Here is a 16,399-nt window from a genome sequence, read left to right as displayed (position 1 = left end):
ACCCCTTGTGGGTTGCAGGGTGCTCTCCGGAGTGAGCCGGAGCAGGCGGGCCGCGAGCAGCTCCCCTGTTGCCACTCAAGCAGGCAGGGCCCTCGGCCCTCGGCCCTGACGGACAGCCCTTTATGGTCTACGTCCCTTTTCCCACCAGGGATCTATATAATTGGAAGAATCAGAACCCCTCCTTCTCTCAAAATCCTCAGGGGTTGATCTCCCTCCTTGAGTCAGTCTTTCTCACCCATCAGCCGACCTGGGCTGATTGCCAACTCCTCCTCCAGACCCTGTTTACTTCCGAGGAGAGGGAGCGGATTAGAGCAGAGGGCCGAAAGTTAGTCCTTGGTCCCGATGGACAACCCTCTACTGACCCAGGGAGAGTGGAAACTCTCTTCCCAGCGGGGAGACCTCAGTGGGACCCTAATTCGGGGGGGAGGGAGGCTCTTGACCGGTATCGCCAGACTCTCCTGAGGGGAATCCGGGCAGCGGCTCGGAAGCCCACAAACCTGTCAAAGGTGACAGAAACGGTTCAAGGACCAAACGAAAGCCCAGCCGCTTTTCTGGAGAGGCTGTGTGAGGCATACCGGGTGTACACTCCTATTGACCCGGAGGCCCCAGAAAACAGGCGGGCTATTAATGTAGCATTTGTGTCCCAGTCGGCCCCAGACATTAGAAGGAAATTACAAAAGTTAGAAGGCTTCGAGGGGAAGTCAGTCTCTGAACTGGTAGAGGTTGCTCAAAGGGTTTTTCACAATCGTGAGGATCTGACCGCCGGACTGAATACCAAAATGGTAAAAATTTTATTAGCTATGAATGAAAGCAAGGATTCCAAGGGCCCCAGGAGGGGGCAGAAAGGAAATGGTGGCAGCGGTGGTCAGCAGCCACGGGGCCCCCGAGGTAGGCTCTGAAAGAACCGGTGCGCCTACTGCAAGAAGGAGGGACACTGGAAGCGCGAGTGCCCAGAAAAGCCGGGGGCTCGGGCGGCGCCTGTGTTAGGAGAGGAAGCAGATTGGGGCCGTCAGGGCTCTACCGGCCCCCGAGAGCCCCCGGTTGGGGGCCAAAAAGTGGACCTTCTGGTCGACACCGGCGCCACATTTTCGGTCTTGCGGTGCCCAGTGGGGCCGGTCTCTGGGGTTAGGACCCCCATCCAGGGGGCTGCGGGAAGAGTGAAGTCTTACCCTTGGACCAGAGGGCAGATAACTGACCTAGGAGCAGGGTCAGTGACTCACTCCTTCTTAGTAATGCCTGAGTGCCCATACCCCCTATTGGGCAGAGACTTACTTAACAAACTTCGGGCCACTATCTCCTTTGATGAAGGAAAGGGACCCAAAGTTCACCTTCAGGCCCCCGAGGGTGAGGGTATATTCCTCCTCACTCTCCCTTTACAAGAGGAATATCGGCTACACGAGGAAATACCCAAGGTTCCTCCAGAGAACCACTTCCTCCAGGAGTTGCGAAAGGCCATCCCTGGGGTATGGGCGGAAGAAAACCCGCCTGGACTAGCGAAACATCGACCTCCCATTATAGTCCAGCTCACCAGCAGCGCAACCCCAGTCAGAGTTAGACAATACCCGATAAGCCAGAAAGCTAGAGTGGGTATAGCCAAGCACATAAAGAGACTGAAGGAAGCGGGGATCCTAGTCCCCTGCCAGTCAGCATGGAACACCCCTTTGCTACCTGTCCAGAAGCCAGGAACAGAAGATTTCAGGCCTTAAGGGAGGTCAGTACAAGACTTAAGGGAGGCCAATAAGAGAGTAGAGACTATACACCCTGCGGTGCCCAACCCGCTACCTGTCCAGAAGCCAGGAACAGAAGATTTCAGGCCAGTACAGGACTTAAGGGAGGTCAATAAGAGAGTAGAGACTATACACCCTGCAGTGCCCAACCCATATACTCTTTTAAGCCTCCTTAAGCCCACTCACCAGTACTATTCTGTTTTGGACCTAAAGGATGCCGTTTTCTCCCTCCCGCTGGCACGACAAAGCCAGCCAATCTTTGCTTTCAAGTGGATGGACCCCGAGGAAGGGGAGTCGGGCCAGTTAACCTGGACCAGGCTTCCCCAAGGCTTCAAAAATTCTTCCACCCTATTTCATGAGGCTCTTAACCAAGACCTCTGGGACTTTCACCAGGACCACACCGGTATTACTCTGCTCCAATATGTCGATGACCTTCTCCTGGCGACTGAAAATGAAGAGGATTGCATCCAGGCCACACAGGATTTGCTGAGGACCCTGGACCATCTTGGATACCGTGTCTCTGCTAAAAAGGCCCAGCTCTGCACAACCCGGGTAACGTACCTCGGCTACAACATAGAAGGAGGTAAGAGAACCCTGTCCCATAGTAGGATCCAGGCCATTCTCTCCATCCCGACGCCAAAAACCAAGCGGCAGGTGCGGGAGTTCCTGGGAGCTGTCGGGTACTGTAGACTCTGGATCCTAGGTTTTGCTGAGATAGCCAAACCCCTTTATGCAGCCACGGGAGGAAAGGGGCCAGACCTACGGTGGACTGAGGAAGAAGAGGGAGCTTATCAGAAACTTAAGCAAGCCCTCGTCAGTGCACCCGCACTGGCCCTCCCAGACCTTGCCAAACCGTTCCAGTTATTTGTGGCGGAGTCCCGTGGGGTGGCGAAAGGGGTGCTAATGCAAACTTTAGGACCACGGAAACAGCCAGTAGCGTACCTATCCAAAAGACTGGACCCTGTGGCATCCGGATGGCCGAACTACTTAAGGGCAATTGCGGCAACCACACTGCTCGTGAAAGAGGCTTCCAAATTAACCTTTGAGCAAGACCTACAGGTAGTGGTGCCTCACGCAGTTGAGTCATTACTGCGAAGCCCTCCGGAGCGTTGGCTGTCAAATGCCCGTATCACGCAGTATCAGGTTCTTTTACTGAACCCTCCCCGAGTTAGTTTCCTAAAGACTGCTGCCTTGAATCCAGCCACCTTGTTGCCGGACGAGGGGGCTGAACCTCCCCTACACAACTGTGAGGACACATTAACAGCCTTAACTTCGCTGCAGGCCGACATCACTGACCAACCCCTGGACAGTCCGGAGGAAACAGTGTACACAGATGGAAGCAGTTATGTAGAAAATGGTATCCGGTATACAGGGGCTGCGGTAGTCACCCAAGATAGGATTATCTGGGCGCAGGCTTTAGGGCAAGGCACGTCTGCCCAGAAGGCAGAGCTAATTGCCCTGACCCAAGCCCTAAGGTGGGGGAAGAACAAGAAAATCAATGTCTATACGGAGAGCAGATATGCTTTTGCCACAGTTCATGTACATGGGGCACTGTACCAGGAATGGGGGCTCTTAACCTCAGGGGGAAAGGACATCAAAAATGTACCAGAAATCCTCAACCTCCTAGCAGCCGTTTGGGGACCCCAGGAAGTAGCAGTAATTCATTGCCGAGGACATCAGAAGGATGATTCACCTGTAGCCCAGGGAAACCAATTTGCAGATCAAACAGCCAAGGAGGTGGCAAAAAGACCAGTAGGGCCCCTTGAGGTACTACTGGCCATACCCCCCAGAGAACTGCCACAAAAGCCCACATATAACCCTGAGGAAAAGCATCTTGCCGAGAGGCTGAGGGCTAAGGACGCCCCCAGCGGCTGGCTGGTCCTCCCGGATGGGCGGCCTCTAGTGCCAGAGGTCTTAGGACGCACTATCACCATGCAGACCCACCAGAGCACTCACCTAGGGGGAACCAAGTTGGCAGAGTTACTAAAAGGGGAATATTATATCCCTGGACTGCACAAAATCTCTAAGGACATTGCCAAACGGTGTCATATTTGTGCCCAGGTGAATCCAGGCCCCCCGGTAGCGGCACCCCCAGGACACCGATTCCGGGGGTTGAGCCCAGGAGAACATTGGGAAGTGGATTTTTCTGAGCTACCCATGGGACAAGGAGGATATCGGTATCTCCTGGTTTTCATGGACACCTTCTCCGGATGGCCTGAGGCATACCCAACCAGGACAGAGACAGCACAAGTGGTAGTTAAGAAACTCCTCTCTGAAATTGTCCCAAGGTTTGGCCTACCACTATATATCGGGTCCGACAATGGCCCGGCGTTCATCGCCAAAGTTAATCAAACTCTAGTTAAGGCCCTTAGGGTAACTTGGAAGCTACATTGTATCTATAGACCTCAGAGTTCTGGTCAGGTAAAAAGAATGAATCGGACTCTTCAGGAGACATTGACAAAGCTAAAATTAGAGACTGGCGAAAACTGGGTGAGCCTCCTTCCTTTTGCCCTACTCAGAGCTAGATGTACTCCCTACATAAAGGGGCTAACTCCTTATGAAATTATGTTTGGCAGACCTCCCCCCCTCCTCCCCTGCTTACGAGAAGAGGAGCTTGCCCAGTTGTCTACCCATAATTTGCTTAAGTCCTTACAGGCACTCCAGAACTGTTCCACGTCAGTCCACCGGCTGGTGCAGGCAGTACATAAAGAAGACCAGAAGCAGTCGCCCATGGCTCATCCCATCTATGTTCCAGGGGACCTGGTCTGGGTGAAGCGCCACGATCCCGGTAGCCTCGAGCCCCGCTGGGACGGCCCGTTCCAGGTGATCCTGAGCACCCCAACCGCAGTCAAGGTCGCAGGAAAGAGGCACTGGATTCACCGTACCCAAAAAGGCTGAAGATACAGCCGAAAGATGATCCATCGAATGAACAATGGACCCACTCAAGGTCAGGCTGAAAAGGGCCCCAGTCTGAGTATTCTGATTCTCAGCCTCCTCATTGAGGCTTATGGGAATGCCCACCATCCCCCGGAGTACTCCTAGGAGGTGACCCGCACCATAGACAGGACAGTCATTGGAAGAAACACCACCGCGGGCGCCCCACATATAACCACTGACCTCTGCCGATTCTTTGGGGGATACCCCACCTGAGAGGGGCGATCCATAGGAAAAAGTACTCACATGCACACCAAGCTTAAGACATTCCACTGTGGGTCGAAGGTATTGAAGTATGGTAGCAATCATCTCAGGTAGAAACTATAGTTTAACTTTAACCCTGCTGTTTGGCTTCTGTACTTATTTGCTTTGTTTAACAATAGAAAAGTTATTTTAATTTTCTGAATTATATAAATCATCCCATTCGATTAAATACCGTATTGATTGTAATGTGAAATCCCATTTGTAGTGGTCATACTGGTCTTAGAAAGCACATTTTCCTTTACCTGGGAAGGACAGCACAGTTATCCCAAGGTCAGAGGGCTCCAGTTAACGTGTCCCTGTTGACTCAGTGTTCCGGAGACCCAAAACTGTAATTTAGATAACATGCTGCTTCTGCTTCTGTAAACTGCTTTTTTGCAAACCAGGTTCCTCATTCCAAACATTGAGATGTAAGCAATACCTTTGTGATCTTTGCCTTTTTAAGTCTGGTTTTGCCACCATCTTATCACTATGAGATTTGGGAAAGCAAAATGGCCCCTCAGAGTCCCAGATTGCAATAAATGTGACTCTTTAATTCGACTTCTTGAGGTGTCCTTCTGTGATTCGCGGGGTACATTACAACAGTATGGGAGGAAGAACTATGGCACACTCAGCATTATGTCTGCCCCTGGGAAGGGCCCCCTAAATGTAGAGGAGAAGGGGATTTTTATTATGCATCTTGGGGATGTGAGACAGTAGCCCCCTGGAAAACTACGGACTCATTACTTTGGTTGACTCGGGTAGTATGCCCAGGGGCACCAAAGGGTTGCTCAAGTGGGGACTACAACCCAGTAATCCTCCAACCCTCAAACTGGTGGGCAGACTACTGGGAAGGGGGAAAGACTTGGGGCCTGCGGCTATATGTCTCGGGGCAAGATCTGGGAGCACTGTTCACCATCCTGTTACCTAGAAACTATTCAGGGGAAATGCCCACTTACCTGGTAGCCCCAAACAGAACCTGGTGGGCTTGCACAACAGGAATTACGCCGTGCGCCTTTACCTCCGCTTTGCAGCACCCTACGGACCCCAGACTATGTATCTTAACCCATATTTTGCCCCAGGTTTACTATTACTCAGGGGAAGGAGGGCGAGAACACCTCAAGCTTGAGCCCAGATGGTTTAAAAGGGCTCCAGTCTTAGTTCCCCTCCTCATGGGGTTAGGGCTTGCCGGGTCTGCTGCTGTAGGGACGGTTGCCCTGGTTACTGGGCACCGGAACTACTGAGAATTGAGTCCCCAGATAGACTCTAAAGAAAATTGGACAGCTAGAAGTTTCTTTAAGCTCACTAGCTGAAGTGGTCCTTCAGAACAGAAGAGGTGCTGTCCTATCTGCACACTGCTTGTCCTATTAGAATATTTAAAAACATTATTCCCAAGGCCCTGTGTGCTCTGGTAAAAAACAAAAACAAAATCCCACATGGCTTGTCCTATTAGAATATTTAAAAACATTATTCCCAAAGCCCAATAATAAGTTTGCTCTGTTCTTCCTGTGTGCTCTGGTAAAAAACAAAAACAAAATCAAGGCTTACTGGCCTGTCCCAAGATAAGGGTAATAAATCATTTCTTCAGGCCTGAGGTCGGTTCCAGCATCCAGAGCCAGTGTAAGAAGAGGTAGCCTCGTGGTCATCCTGCCTTATGGCTCAGGAGCTAAAACAGAACTTAGTTTAAGACATTATCTTTAGCCTGTTAGGGGCTTACCCCTTGTGACCATTCATCAGAACTGGGCTATTTTCTCCTGCTGCCTCAAGGGTCAAAGTTCATCAAGATCATCAAGGTGAGAGGCCAAGGTCAGGTCAGTGAAGTGTGCTGAGAGAGAGAAGGGGAAAATGATTGTTTTAAAACTAGCTTAAATCAAGTCAGAATTAGGACTCTGGGTTTCAATATCGACTTGATGAAATATACATGCCTCTTTGGGCTTTACTCTAATATTTGTGAAATTGAGGGCTTTATGTGCAAGTTTATTTTTTAAATACCCTTTAAAATAAATTCATGAGAGTTAATTAAAAATAAAAAGGATTTTATCTACCAGTTACCAAAATTGGGACTCCATTTGTCCCTGTTCTAAAGTATTTATAAAGAGGACAGGACCAGCTGTGCCCCATTGTCTTTATTTCAGGACTTGCCCCACCCAGTTAAGGGAGAGAATCTGGATCCAAAGACCCACCTTAGCCTCAGGATCTGGGAAGGGGAAGAAAGGAGAAAAGGCTGCCCCTTCCCCCACCCACCACCCTCTGGCTATGGGCTATTGCACGCTACTGGTTTGAAATGAGATTGTTTTCCTGAACACCTGTGGGGCCATCCTTCAGTCAATAGTTCATATTCATTAACTAATGAGCAGCTGGAGACAGGAAAAGCCTTTCTGGGAAGGCTGCTTTCTGAGCTTGCTGAGTCAATACCCCTCCCTTCATTGTTCCCCCTCTGCAAGCTGCCTTTGGCTGCTCAGAGCATTAACTCTGAGGCAGGGACATTGTGGCCTATGTTGACATTGTCTGATGTCTTGTTGGGCCTCTGAAATATGTGTATTTGGGCTGTTTGTGTACAAAAAAATAAAGGGAAGCTGGTCACTCAGATCCATGAGGGTTTTTTGTGGTTTTTTTTGAAGACTCGGAAGCTTTATTTCCAATTCCTTCCCCTCTCCTCTCTCTCCTTGTTGCTCTGCTCTGTCTCCTCCTTCGTTCCTCCTCCCACTTTCTTTTCCTTCACCTTCCTCCTGGTCCTAGCTCATCTTCTCTTTATTTTCATCTCTCTCCTTTCTCCTTTTTCTCAACCTGCTTAATTCAATATAGATTTCTTAAATAGTCTACCTGTTTATTATGGGGAAGATCATTTGGATCATCCAGGAGTGTTGCTAGTTAAAATGATTAGGACAGGAGGTCCTTTAAGTGATGAGATTGGGGGGGGGGGGGGCGGTTTGAGTACCTTCCTCTTACAGTTGATATTAAATAAAATAATGCTCATAAACACGTTTGGCTTATAGAAATGGCTCTATAAAAGTTAGTTTTATTATTTGCTTCTCTGAACTATTTTAATATTCATCAAATAGACAGAAAGTATTACAGGTGTACTCTTCCCCCACCTCCCATTAGCCCCTCTCCCCCCACTCCTGTCCACTCCTCAAGCCTTCACTACACTATTGTCTGTGTCCATGGGTTATGTATAGATGCATGTAAGTTCTTTGGTTAATCTCTTCCCTTCCCAGCCCACTCACCCCCCTTCCCTCTGAGAATCATCAGTCTGTTGCATGCTTCCATGTCTCTGGGTCTATTTTACTTGTCAGTTTCTTTTGTTCATTAAATTCTACATATAAGGGAGATCATGTAATATTTGTCTTCCTCTGACTGGCTTATTTCACTTAGCATAATACTCCCCAGGTCCCTCCACGCTGTCGCAAAGGGTAAGAGATCCTTCTTTTTTACAGCTGCATAGCATTCCATTGTGTAAATGTACCACAGCTTTTTTATCCACTAATCTACTTATGGGCACTTGGGCTGTTTCCAGACCTTAGTTATTGTAAGTAAGGCTGCTATGAACATAGGAGTGCACATATTCTTTCTGATTGGTGTTTCAGGCTTCTTAGATTATATTCTTAGAAGTGGGATCCTGGGTCAAATCGCAGCTCCATTTTTAATTTTTTGAGGAAACGACACATTGTTTTCCATTGTCATTGTACCAGTCTGCATTTTCACCAGCAGTGTACTAGGTTCCCTTTTCTCCATATCCTCAACAACTTGTTGTTTGTTGGTTTATTGATGGTAGCCATTCTGGAAGGTGTGAGTTGGTACCTCATGGTAGTTTTAATTTGCATCTTTCTGATGATTAGAGACTTTGAGCGTTTTTTCATATGTCTCTTGGCCATTTGTATGTCCTCTGTGGAGAAGTGTCTATTTAGGTCCTCTGCCCATTTTTTCATTGTTTGTCTTCCTGGTGTTGAATTGTATAAGTTCCTTATATATTTTGGAAATTAACCCCTTATCAGGTGTATCATTGGCAAATATGTTCTCCCAATACAGTGGGTTCCCTTTTCATTTTGTTGATGGTTTCTTTTGCTGTACAGAAGCTTTTTATTTTAATGTAGTCCCATCTGTTTATTTTCTCCTTTGTTTCTCTTGCCCTAGGACAGTGATGGAGAACCTATGTCATGCGTGTCAGAGGTGACACGCAAACTCATTTTTTTGGCTGATTTTTCTTTGTTAAATGGCATTTAAATATATAAAATAAATATCAAAAATATAAGTCTTTGTTTTATTATGGTTGCAAATATTTAAAAATTTCTATATGTGACACGGCATCAGAGTTAAATTAGGGTTTTTCAAAATGCTGACACGCCGAGCTCAAAAGGTTCGCCATCACTGCCCTAGGAGATATATTGGCAAACATATTGCTAGGAGAGATGTCTAAGATTTTGCTGCCTATGGGTTCTTCTAGGATTTTTATGGTTTCATGACTTACATTTAAGTCTTTTATCCATTTTGAGTTTATTCTTGTGTGTGGTGTAAGTTGGTGGTCTAGTTTCATTTTTTTTTTTCTTGCATGTACCTGTCCAACTTTCCCAACACCATTTATTGAAGAGACTGTCTCTGCTCCAATGTATGCTTTTGCCTCCTTTGTCAAATATTAATTGAGCATAATGGCTTGGGTTGATTTCTGGGTTCTCTGTTCTGTTCCACTGATCTATATGCCTGTTCTTGTGCCAGTACCAGGCTGTTTTGATTACAGTGGCTTTGTAATATGGCTTGATGTCTGGTATTGTGATCCCTCCAACTTTGTTCTTCTTTCTCAAGATTTATGTGGCTACTTAGGCTCCTTTTTGGTTCCATATACATTTTTGGAGTGTTTGTTCTAGATCTATGAAATATGCTATTGGTAACTTAATAGGGATTGTATTGAATCTGTAGATTGCCTTGGGTAGTATGGACATTTTAATGATGTTAAGTTTACCAATCCATGAACATGTTATATTCTTCCACTTATTTATATCTTCTTCTATCTCTTTTTTCAACATTCTGTAGTTTTCCAAGTGCAGGTCCTTTACCTCCTTGGTTAAGTTTAAACATAATACATTCTGATCACTCTTTTTTACTGTACCATTGTGACAATCAAATTAGGTTATTATTTGGGAATATAGCACCTTTAATAGCATCGAAGAGCAGAATATCTCTCCCCTCCCCACAAAAAAATATGGTTCTTTGACATACTGATTATTTTGATCTAGTTATTTTTAAGAAACAACAGACAGGGGAAGCTCTAAAAATAGTAAGAGGTACCCTTTTGTAAGAGACATATACATTTAAAAGGGACATCTCCATTTGTAATGGTGTCTCCTACTCAGTACTGGAGGTGAAGGAGGACTCTAAATTTCTAGAAACTCTTATCAATGGGCGAGAGAAAGAACTTAAGTCTGTGTAATAACCTTACCCTTATTTACCTTACCCTATTTACCTTGCTTTATCTGGTAACCACCGTAATTGCTCCCCCAACATCTTCTTTTGTCTTTAGCTATAGCTAATATTTAGAGTGATGGCTTGGGCCATTTGGGGGAGTTACTCAGTTTTCCTGAGTATCTCCCCTGTATACAGAGGTGTATATATGACACTAAATTTCTATTTGTCTTTCTCCTGTCATTCTGTTTCCCATTACAGAGAGGTGTCTCAGCCAAGAACCTAAAAGGGTAGAGGGACATTTTTTTCTCTCTCCCACAACAGATATTAAGTTTTATTTTAGGCCTTGCCTTTTCCTCAAAAACTGGCTTAGACATTCTGGCCCTTTATACCTTAATCATATGGCTCCACAGAATAATTTTAGTTGAAAAATTGACCATATTTTGCTTTCCTATGCTTGAGAGAAAGCATTCATTGCAGTATTTAAAAGTATGCTCCAGTTACTGTTTGCCACTGCTTAGATATTCTTAGGGTGCCCTCTTCTGTTTCCTGACGGTGATATTACTGAAGAGATGAAGAGACCTTGGTTCTTCTTGAAAGAAAGATTTCAGTCAAGAGACAAAATACAGCTAAGCAAGCAAGAATTTATTGGCCACAACTAAAGCGCACTCAGGACAGTGAAACAAGGAAGGGCTTAGCATAGAAGAAGCAACTGGAGAGCCCAGGCTGGGCCACTTTAGCTACTGGGAAGTCAGAGAAGAAGGGGGCCTTGGAGACAAGTTCAGGGGCTTAGCCTGGGATGAGCTGTTGTTGCCCATTGCTCCCCTGGTTGCAAGTCCTGTGAGGTCCCTTAGAGTGAAGAAGGAGGAAAAGGGAATGGCACTGGCATGCTCTCCTGAGGGCGGTGCAAGCTGGGTCCTTTTTGTTGAGGTACTTATCTCCTTCTTGCCAGCAGGAATCTTAGGGGAGACTTTAGGTGAGGATCTCAAAAGAATATTCATCAGCTTTCAGTGCTCTTTCAATAAGCTCTTTCACCTTTCCAGTATGCTCTTTCTCTCCACTGATTGGTTGGCACCAGGGCCGGCGTTCATTATTCAATACTGCTTGTCCTGAGGTGAGCTTGTCTGGACCTGGAGCTGAAATACCACTGAGGCCTACATGGTATCTCTAGGGAGGAAAGGTCAGGGGTCTAAACCAAATGACCAGCGATATGCTAGGGGAGGAGAAGTGTGAACCATTTACAAGGTCAGATGCAATTATTCCGTATAAGATTTGTATGAAGGGATGGCAGTGTTAGCATCAACTCCAGCTAGCAGTGGGGCTACAGGATGTGGAGATGGACAGGATGGTCTACACAGGGTTGTCATAACATCGCAACAATCTTACTGCTTGTCAGATTTTTCTAGCAAGTATCTTCGGTTTCTATAAATTCATAATGTTGGCAGGAAAGAAAAGTGATATGATCCCTTATTACAGGTGAGAAGATGAAGAGAAATTTTTCCTCCTACTTATGGATCCATAAATGATAATGAAAACCTGTGTGTAGGTGAATCTTTTCCTTCATTCCTTCCTTTCTACTTTCTCTCCCTCCTTCCTTCCTCCTTCCTTCCTTTGGACCCTTTGATTGTGTTAATTCAAGTGAGTACATTTGAAGATTTAATTGGCATTAGTAAGTGATTAAATTATGCGGCGGCACCCCATCTAGCAACTGGAAGGACACTTCCAGGAGATGTATAAAATGAAAGGTTTTCATATGAAGAAGGTGGGGCAAGGCAGTTAACAGAAGAAAAGAAAGACTTCTCTTTGGGCAGGGACATCTTTTCTTCAGGGCAACCATACAGCGTGCCTCTTCTTTCTATGGGGGAAGGAGAGGGTCCCTGCGACGGATTCCTTTACTGGTGCTGGGCCAGAAAATTCCAGACAGGTTGACTAGGTTATGTTTCTGGGAGAGGCTGAAACTTGGAGTCGATCAGGTATTAAATCTAGGTTTGGTATCATGGGCTTTTAGCACAAGTGTTGCCATATTGGGCCTATGATTTTGATTTTTTTCTTTAACAACTGAAACTAAATTTAATTTGAACATGTGAGTGAAAAGGATACTAACCTATACTAACCCTGGCAAGCTAAGAGGGGACAGCATGACAGGACTTGCAAACTCAGTGACGGAAAGTCAACACACAGGATGGTCTGAGCACAATTTCTAACTGGGCAGCCCATGGCAGGCCTTTCGCTTCCTCAGCAAAGGTCAAACTTGACCTTAAGTCATGGTTCTTATGCATCTAGGATAACATATCTTTGAAATGCCAGAGTAATTTTCTTTTCCAGACTCCCTCAAAGACAAGTAGCCTGCCCCAGAGCAGGAGACCACAGAACCCCTCGTTGTTATCTTGTTTTGCCCACATACCATCTGTATTTACTGTAAATGTTAAATGTTAACCATCCTGGACCCATCAATGTAAAAGAAGTATGTTTTTCCATTTTGCTTTTTGTCTAATCTTAGAGATTTCCCTGCTTTGCTTTCTCCCACCTCCTTAATCTACCACCAATGGATTTCATGGACCTTCCTAACGTTTTCTTCTTTGATTCTAAATGCATTAAAATCAACTGCACTGGCAGAGATGGCAGCAGCCCTGGCTAGTCCTAGGATCAGGGCTAAACTGGGTTGAGGAGAGATTCACATTCACTTATGCCAGGCTCGCCTGGCAGCCAGAATGCCAGGGACTTCATGGGGAAGCACCATGTGGAGCTGAAGGTGAACCCTGAGCTGCTGAGTGCTCCGATGAGCAGCACAAACTCTGGGCCCCTGAAACATTTGGCCAAGAGAAGAATGTCTCTTTGAACAACTCAGATGCTGATTAGGTAACCAGAGCCCAAGAGAATATGCTAAGTGGCAAAGCCTGGAGTTTCGCTGATGAGTAAGAGCAACAGCCTGGGCTCTGCTGGACGGAGTACAACGTGGGAAAATGTGTTCTGTTCTTTATAAAGCTTGTGCTATAACAAACAAACAAACAAAGCTGCCACTCTTCAGAGCTTTTTCCCAATCTATTGAGATTTTGCTTCCAGGCATGTTCTCAAAATTTTAGCTCAAAGAAACTCTTGTAAAACTTTTCTTTAGGCTAGATCAAGCATGTCAAATCCAAAGGCTAACCTAGGCCAAATAAACAAGGTTTAAGCTTATTTGGGCCACACAAAAAACCCAAAAGCTTCAGTTTTCATAGAAATGTAGGTTTATTTCGATAGAGACATGCTGAATACAAAGGGCTGAAATAAATGAGTAATTGTTGACATAAAATAATGGAATATTTTAATAAAAAATAATATTTTTTCTTGAACATTAACTTACCAGACACTGAATAACTGCACAAATTAATAAACATCACGCAAATAAACCTATTTTTCTTGTTCCCAAAAGCGAAATATTTCCTGTTGCTCACACCAAACAAGTTAGTCCAAGACTAATGATGTGACAGTCGGCTGCTAAAATATTCGCTGCTAGTGTTAGTGGAGAGAAATGGTGTGCCTGCGATAAGGCACGTAAGGGAAATGAATGCAACACGATTATAGTAATCAGTCATTAGCAAACGTTGTAGTTCGTTATCTCTAGTTATGTATAACAGGATATTGTAAAAATTAAGTTATGAAATTTTTATTAAAAGGTTTCTTATATACCGTTATATTGGCTGGGCCGCAAAAATATTTGTTGTGGGCTGCATGCAGGCCACGAGTTTCACATGCTTGGACTAGATGCTCTTAAGTCGACAAGCAAGAGCAGGGCAATTATTTCAAGGTACATGGGAGTCTCACAGAACCCAAGACCACAGGGCACTGGGTGAGACCGGAACCCGGCAGAGATGAGCCCTCAGACTGACATTCTATTCTCTGCCACTTCTCACCCAGCTTCCATCTGCCCATCTCTTCTTTCTGATTTCTAGTTTTCTCTGCTGCCTCCAAGTTCTAAGTTTGTGTATGAGATCACAGGACTCTGTGGGACCAACACTCTGTTCGGCTCCTTGACTGGTCCCTGGCAGACAGACTGCCCTCCTTGGAGTCGGGTGTCTGGCCCAGACCCACTATGGCCAGAGGTGCAGCTGACGCAGCAGAAACATGGAACGCACTCTGGCAGGCAATTTCTAAGTCGAGGGCAGGTGGCCTGGCCAATTGGCAGGCGGCCTGGCCACTGAAGCCTGAGCTACCTGAGCTGTGAGGCAGAGTGGGGCTCACATGCATTCCACACCTCAAGGAGCAAGTGTGGAGCTGGTGGCCTATCACTCACATTTCAGGCCAGCTGATGCCTGATCACTGGGGACACTCAGGGCGGGGCCAGAGACGGGGATGTCATAGTCAGCAGCTACAGATCAAATACCTGAGGACGTACTCCTAGGAGCCTCAGGAGAATAACAAAAAAAACTTTATTTTTTATTTTCTTCCCCTTTTTTTAAAAAAATTCTAATCCTCACCCATTGACTTTTTAGAGAGTGAAAGAAAGGGGGGTTGGGGGAGAGAGAGAGAGAGAGAGAGAGAGAGAGAGAGAGAGGTGGCCTTCTGCAGATGCCCTGACTGGGGCCAGGGATCAAACCTTCAACCGAGATACATGCCCTTGACTGGGAATTGAACCTGGGACCTTTCAGGCCAAGGGCTGACACTCTAACCACTGAGAAAAACTGGCCAGGGCACAAAACGTTTCTTAATCTAAGTCTGGGAAGGTTGCTGAAGCATTACCAGCTACTCAAATGGAGAGGCTTTTTCTGTGGACTTATCATTTTTCCCCCAAATGATAATATTACACTGGAAGATATATCACTTTCTCACAAGTGTACGAAATTGTATACGAGAATCCACCATGGATTGTAAGACAGAACCTGGAGTGCAGGAAATACTACATTCTTTTAATTTTCTAAACAAATTCAGTCATTTGCCAGAGTTGGTACAACATCCTGTCTCAGGCATTTTGATGTTGTGTGTGTGTGTGTGTGTGTGTGTGTGTGTGTGTGTGTGTAGGTGTAGGGAGACTTTCCTTTTCTACCTTTAAATCTTGCAGAAATGTTTGGATTTGTTTCATCCAGAAATGTGGGGAGGGGCTCCTGGTCCCCAATCCACCAGGGGACCTGCCTTGTGTTCTCAGACTGGTCTCACACCTTGTGCCAAGCATGGGGACAAGGTTCCAAAACACTCTAAGCTCCTCGGCCCAGGCCCAGCTCCCTGGGGCATTGGTTTGGGCAGATCTCCCGTTGCAGGGGCCGGTGACCTGTGCGTGGTTTGCAGAGTGGGATGCAAGTCCTTACCCTTCTTAGAACCACTTAATGCTCCAGTTCTTCCAAACTCCAGAGAATTGACTTTCTTCTTCCAACAGAGCCATTCCGTGTTGCTTTACAGCCCCACCACCAGCACCACTCTCTTCAGGGACACCTCCGATTTGCCCATGAAACCTTTTAAAGGGCTTTGCTTTTTCATGAATTACAAAGGCAGGTAATTAATCTCTATATTATAGAGGTAATTAACAGTGGTTCTCAACCTTCCTAATGCTGCAACCCTTTAATACAATTCCTCATGTTGTGGTGACCCCCAATTTCATTGTTACAAATTGAACATAATTAAAGCATAGTGATTAATCACAAAAACAATATGTAATTATATATGTGTTTTCCGATGGTCTTAGGCGACCCCTGTGAAAGGGTCATTCGACCCCCAAAGGGGTCGCGACCCACAGGTTGAGAACCGCTGCTTTATAATCTGGCTCTTACTCTACCTTGAACTTATTTCTTTACTAGAGGCCAGGTGCACAGGATTCATGCACTGGTGGGGGGTGTGGCCTGCAGGGATCAGCCGGCTGTGGGAGCACACTGACCACTAGGGGGCAGCTCCTGAGTTGAGTGTCTGCCCCCTGGTGGTCAGTGTGCGTCATAGCAACTAGTTGACTGGTCATTCTGGCCATTCTGCCATTTGGTCACTAGGCTTTTATTATATAGGATATTACGGTCATTTAATAATTTGACATTTCTTGAATGCCCTGTATGGTATGCAAATAATTACTTAAATCTATAGTTTTGTGTTACATTTTTAAAGTTCTCCATGATCCAGACCCATTGCTAAATTTTTAATTT

The 16,399-nt window shown here is 45.9% G+C and overlaps 1 protein-coding gene and 1 pseudogene across 1 annotated transcript in view; both read left to right on the top strand.

The window, feature by feature from the left end:
• Positions 1-4,625, top strand: part of LOC102245440 — an 87,078-nt gene extending 82,453 nt beyond the window's left edge. Inside the window, exons 3-5 of the mRNA XM_014546133.1 lie at positions 84-782; positions 903-1,699; positions 1,814-4,625. Of these exons, the coding sequence (XP_014401619.1) occupies positions 84-782; positions 903-1,699; positions 1,814-4,625 (4,308 nt within the window). The remainder of the gene's footprint in view (positions 1-83; positions 783-902; positions 1,700-1,813) is intronic.
• An 8,291-nt stretch (positions 4,626-12,916) lies between these two features.
• On the top strand, positions 12,917-13,217 carry LOC102245149 (annotated as a pseudogene).
• The last annotated feature ends 3,182 nt before the right edge of the window (positions 13,218-16,399 follow it).

The sequence above is a fragment of the Myotis brandtii genome, unplaced genomic scaffold, assembly GCF_000412655.1.
Source record: "Myotis brandtii unplaced genomic scaffold, ASM41265v1 scaffold430, whole genome shotgun sequence".
In the NCBI taxonomy this organism is placed as follows: Eukaryota; Metazoa; Chordata; class Mammalia; order Chiroptera; family Vespertilionidae; genus Myotis; species Myotis brandtii.
Note: the sequence above shows the minus strand (reverse complement) of the source record. Positions and strands in the feature narration are given on the sequence as shown.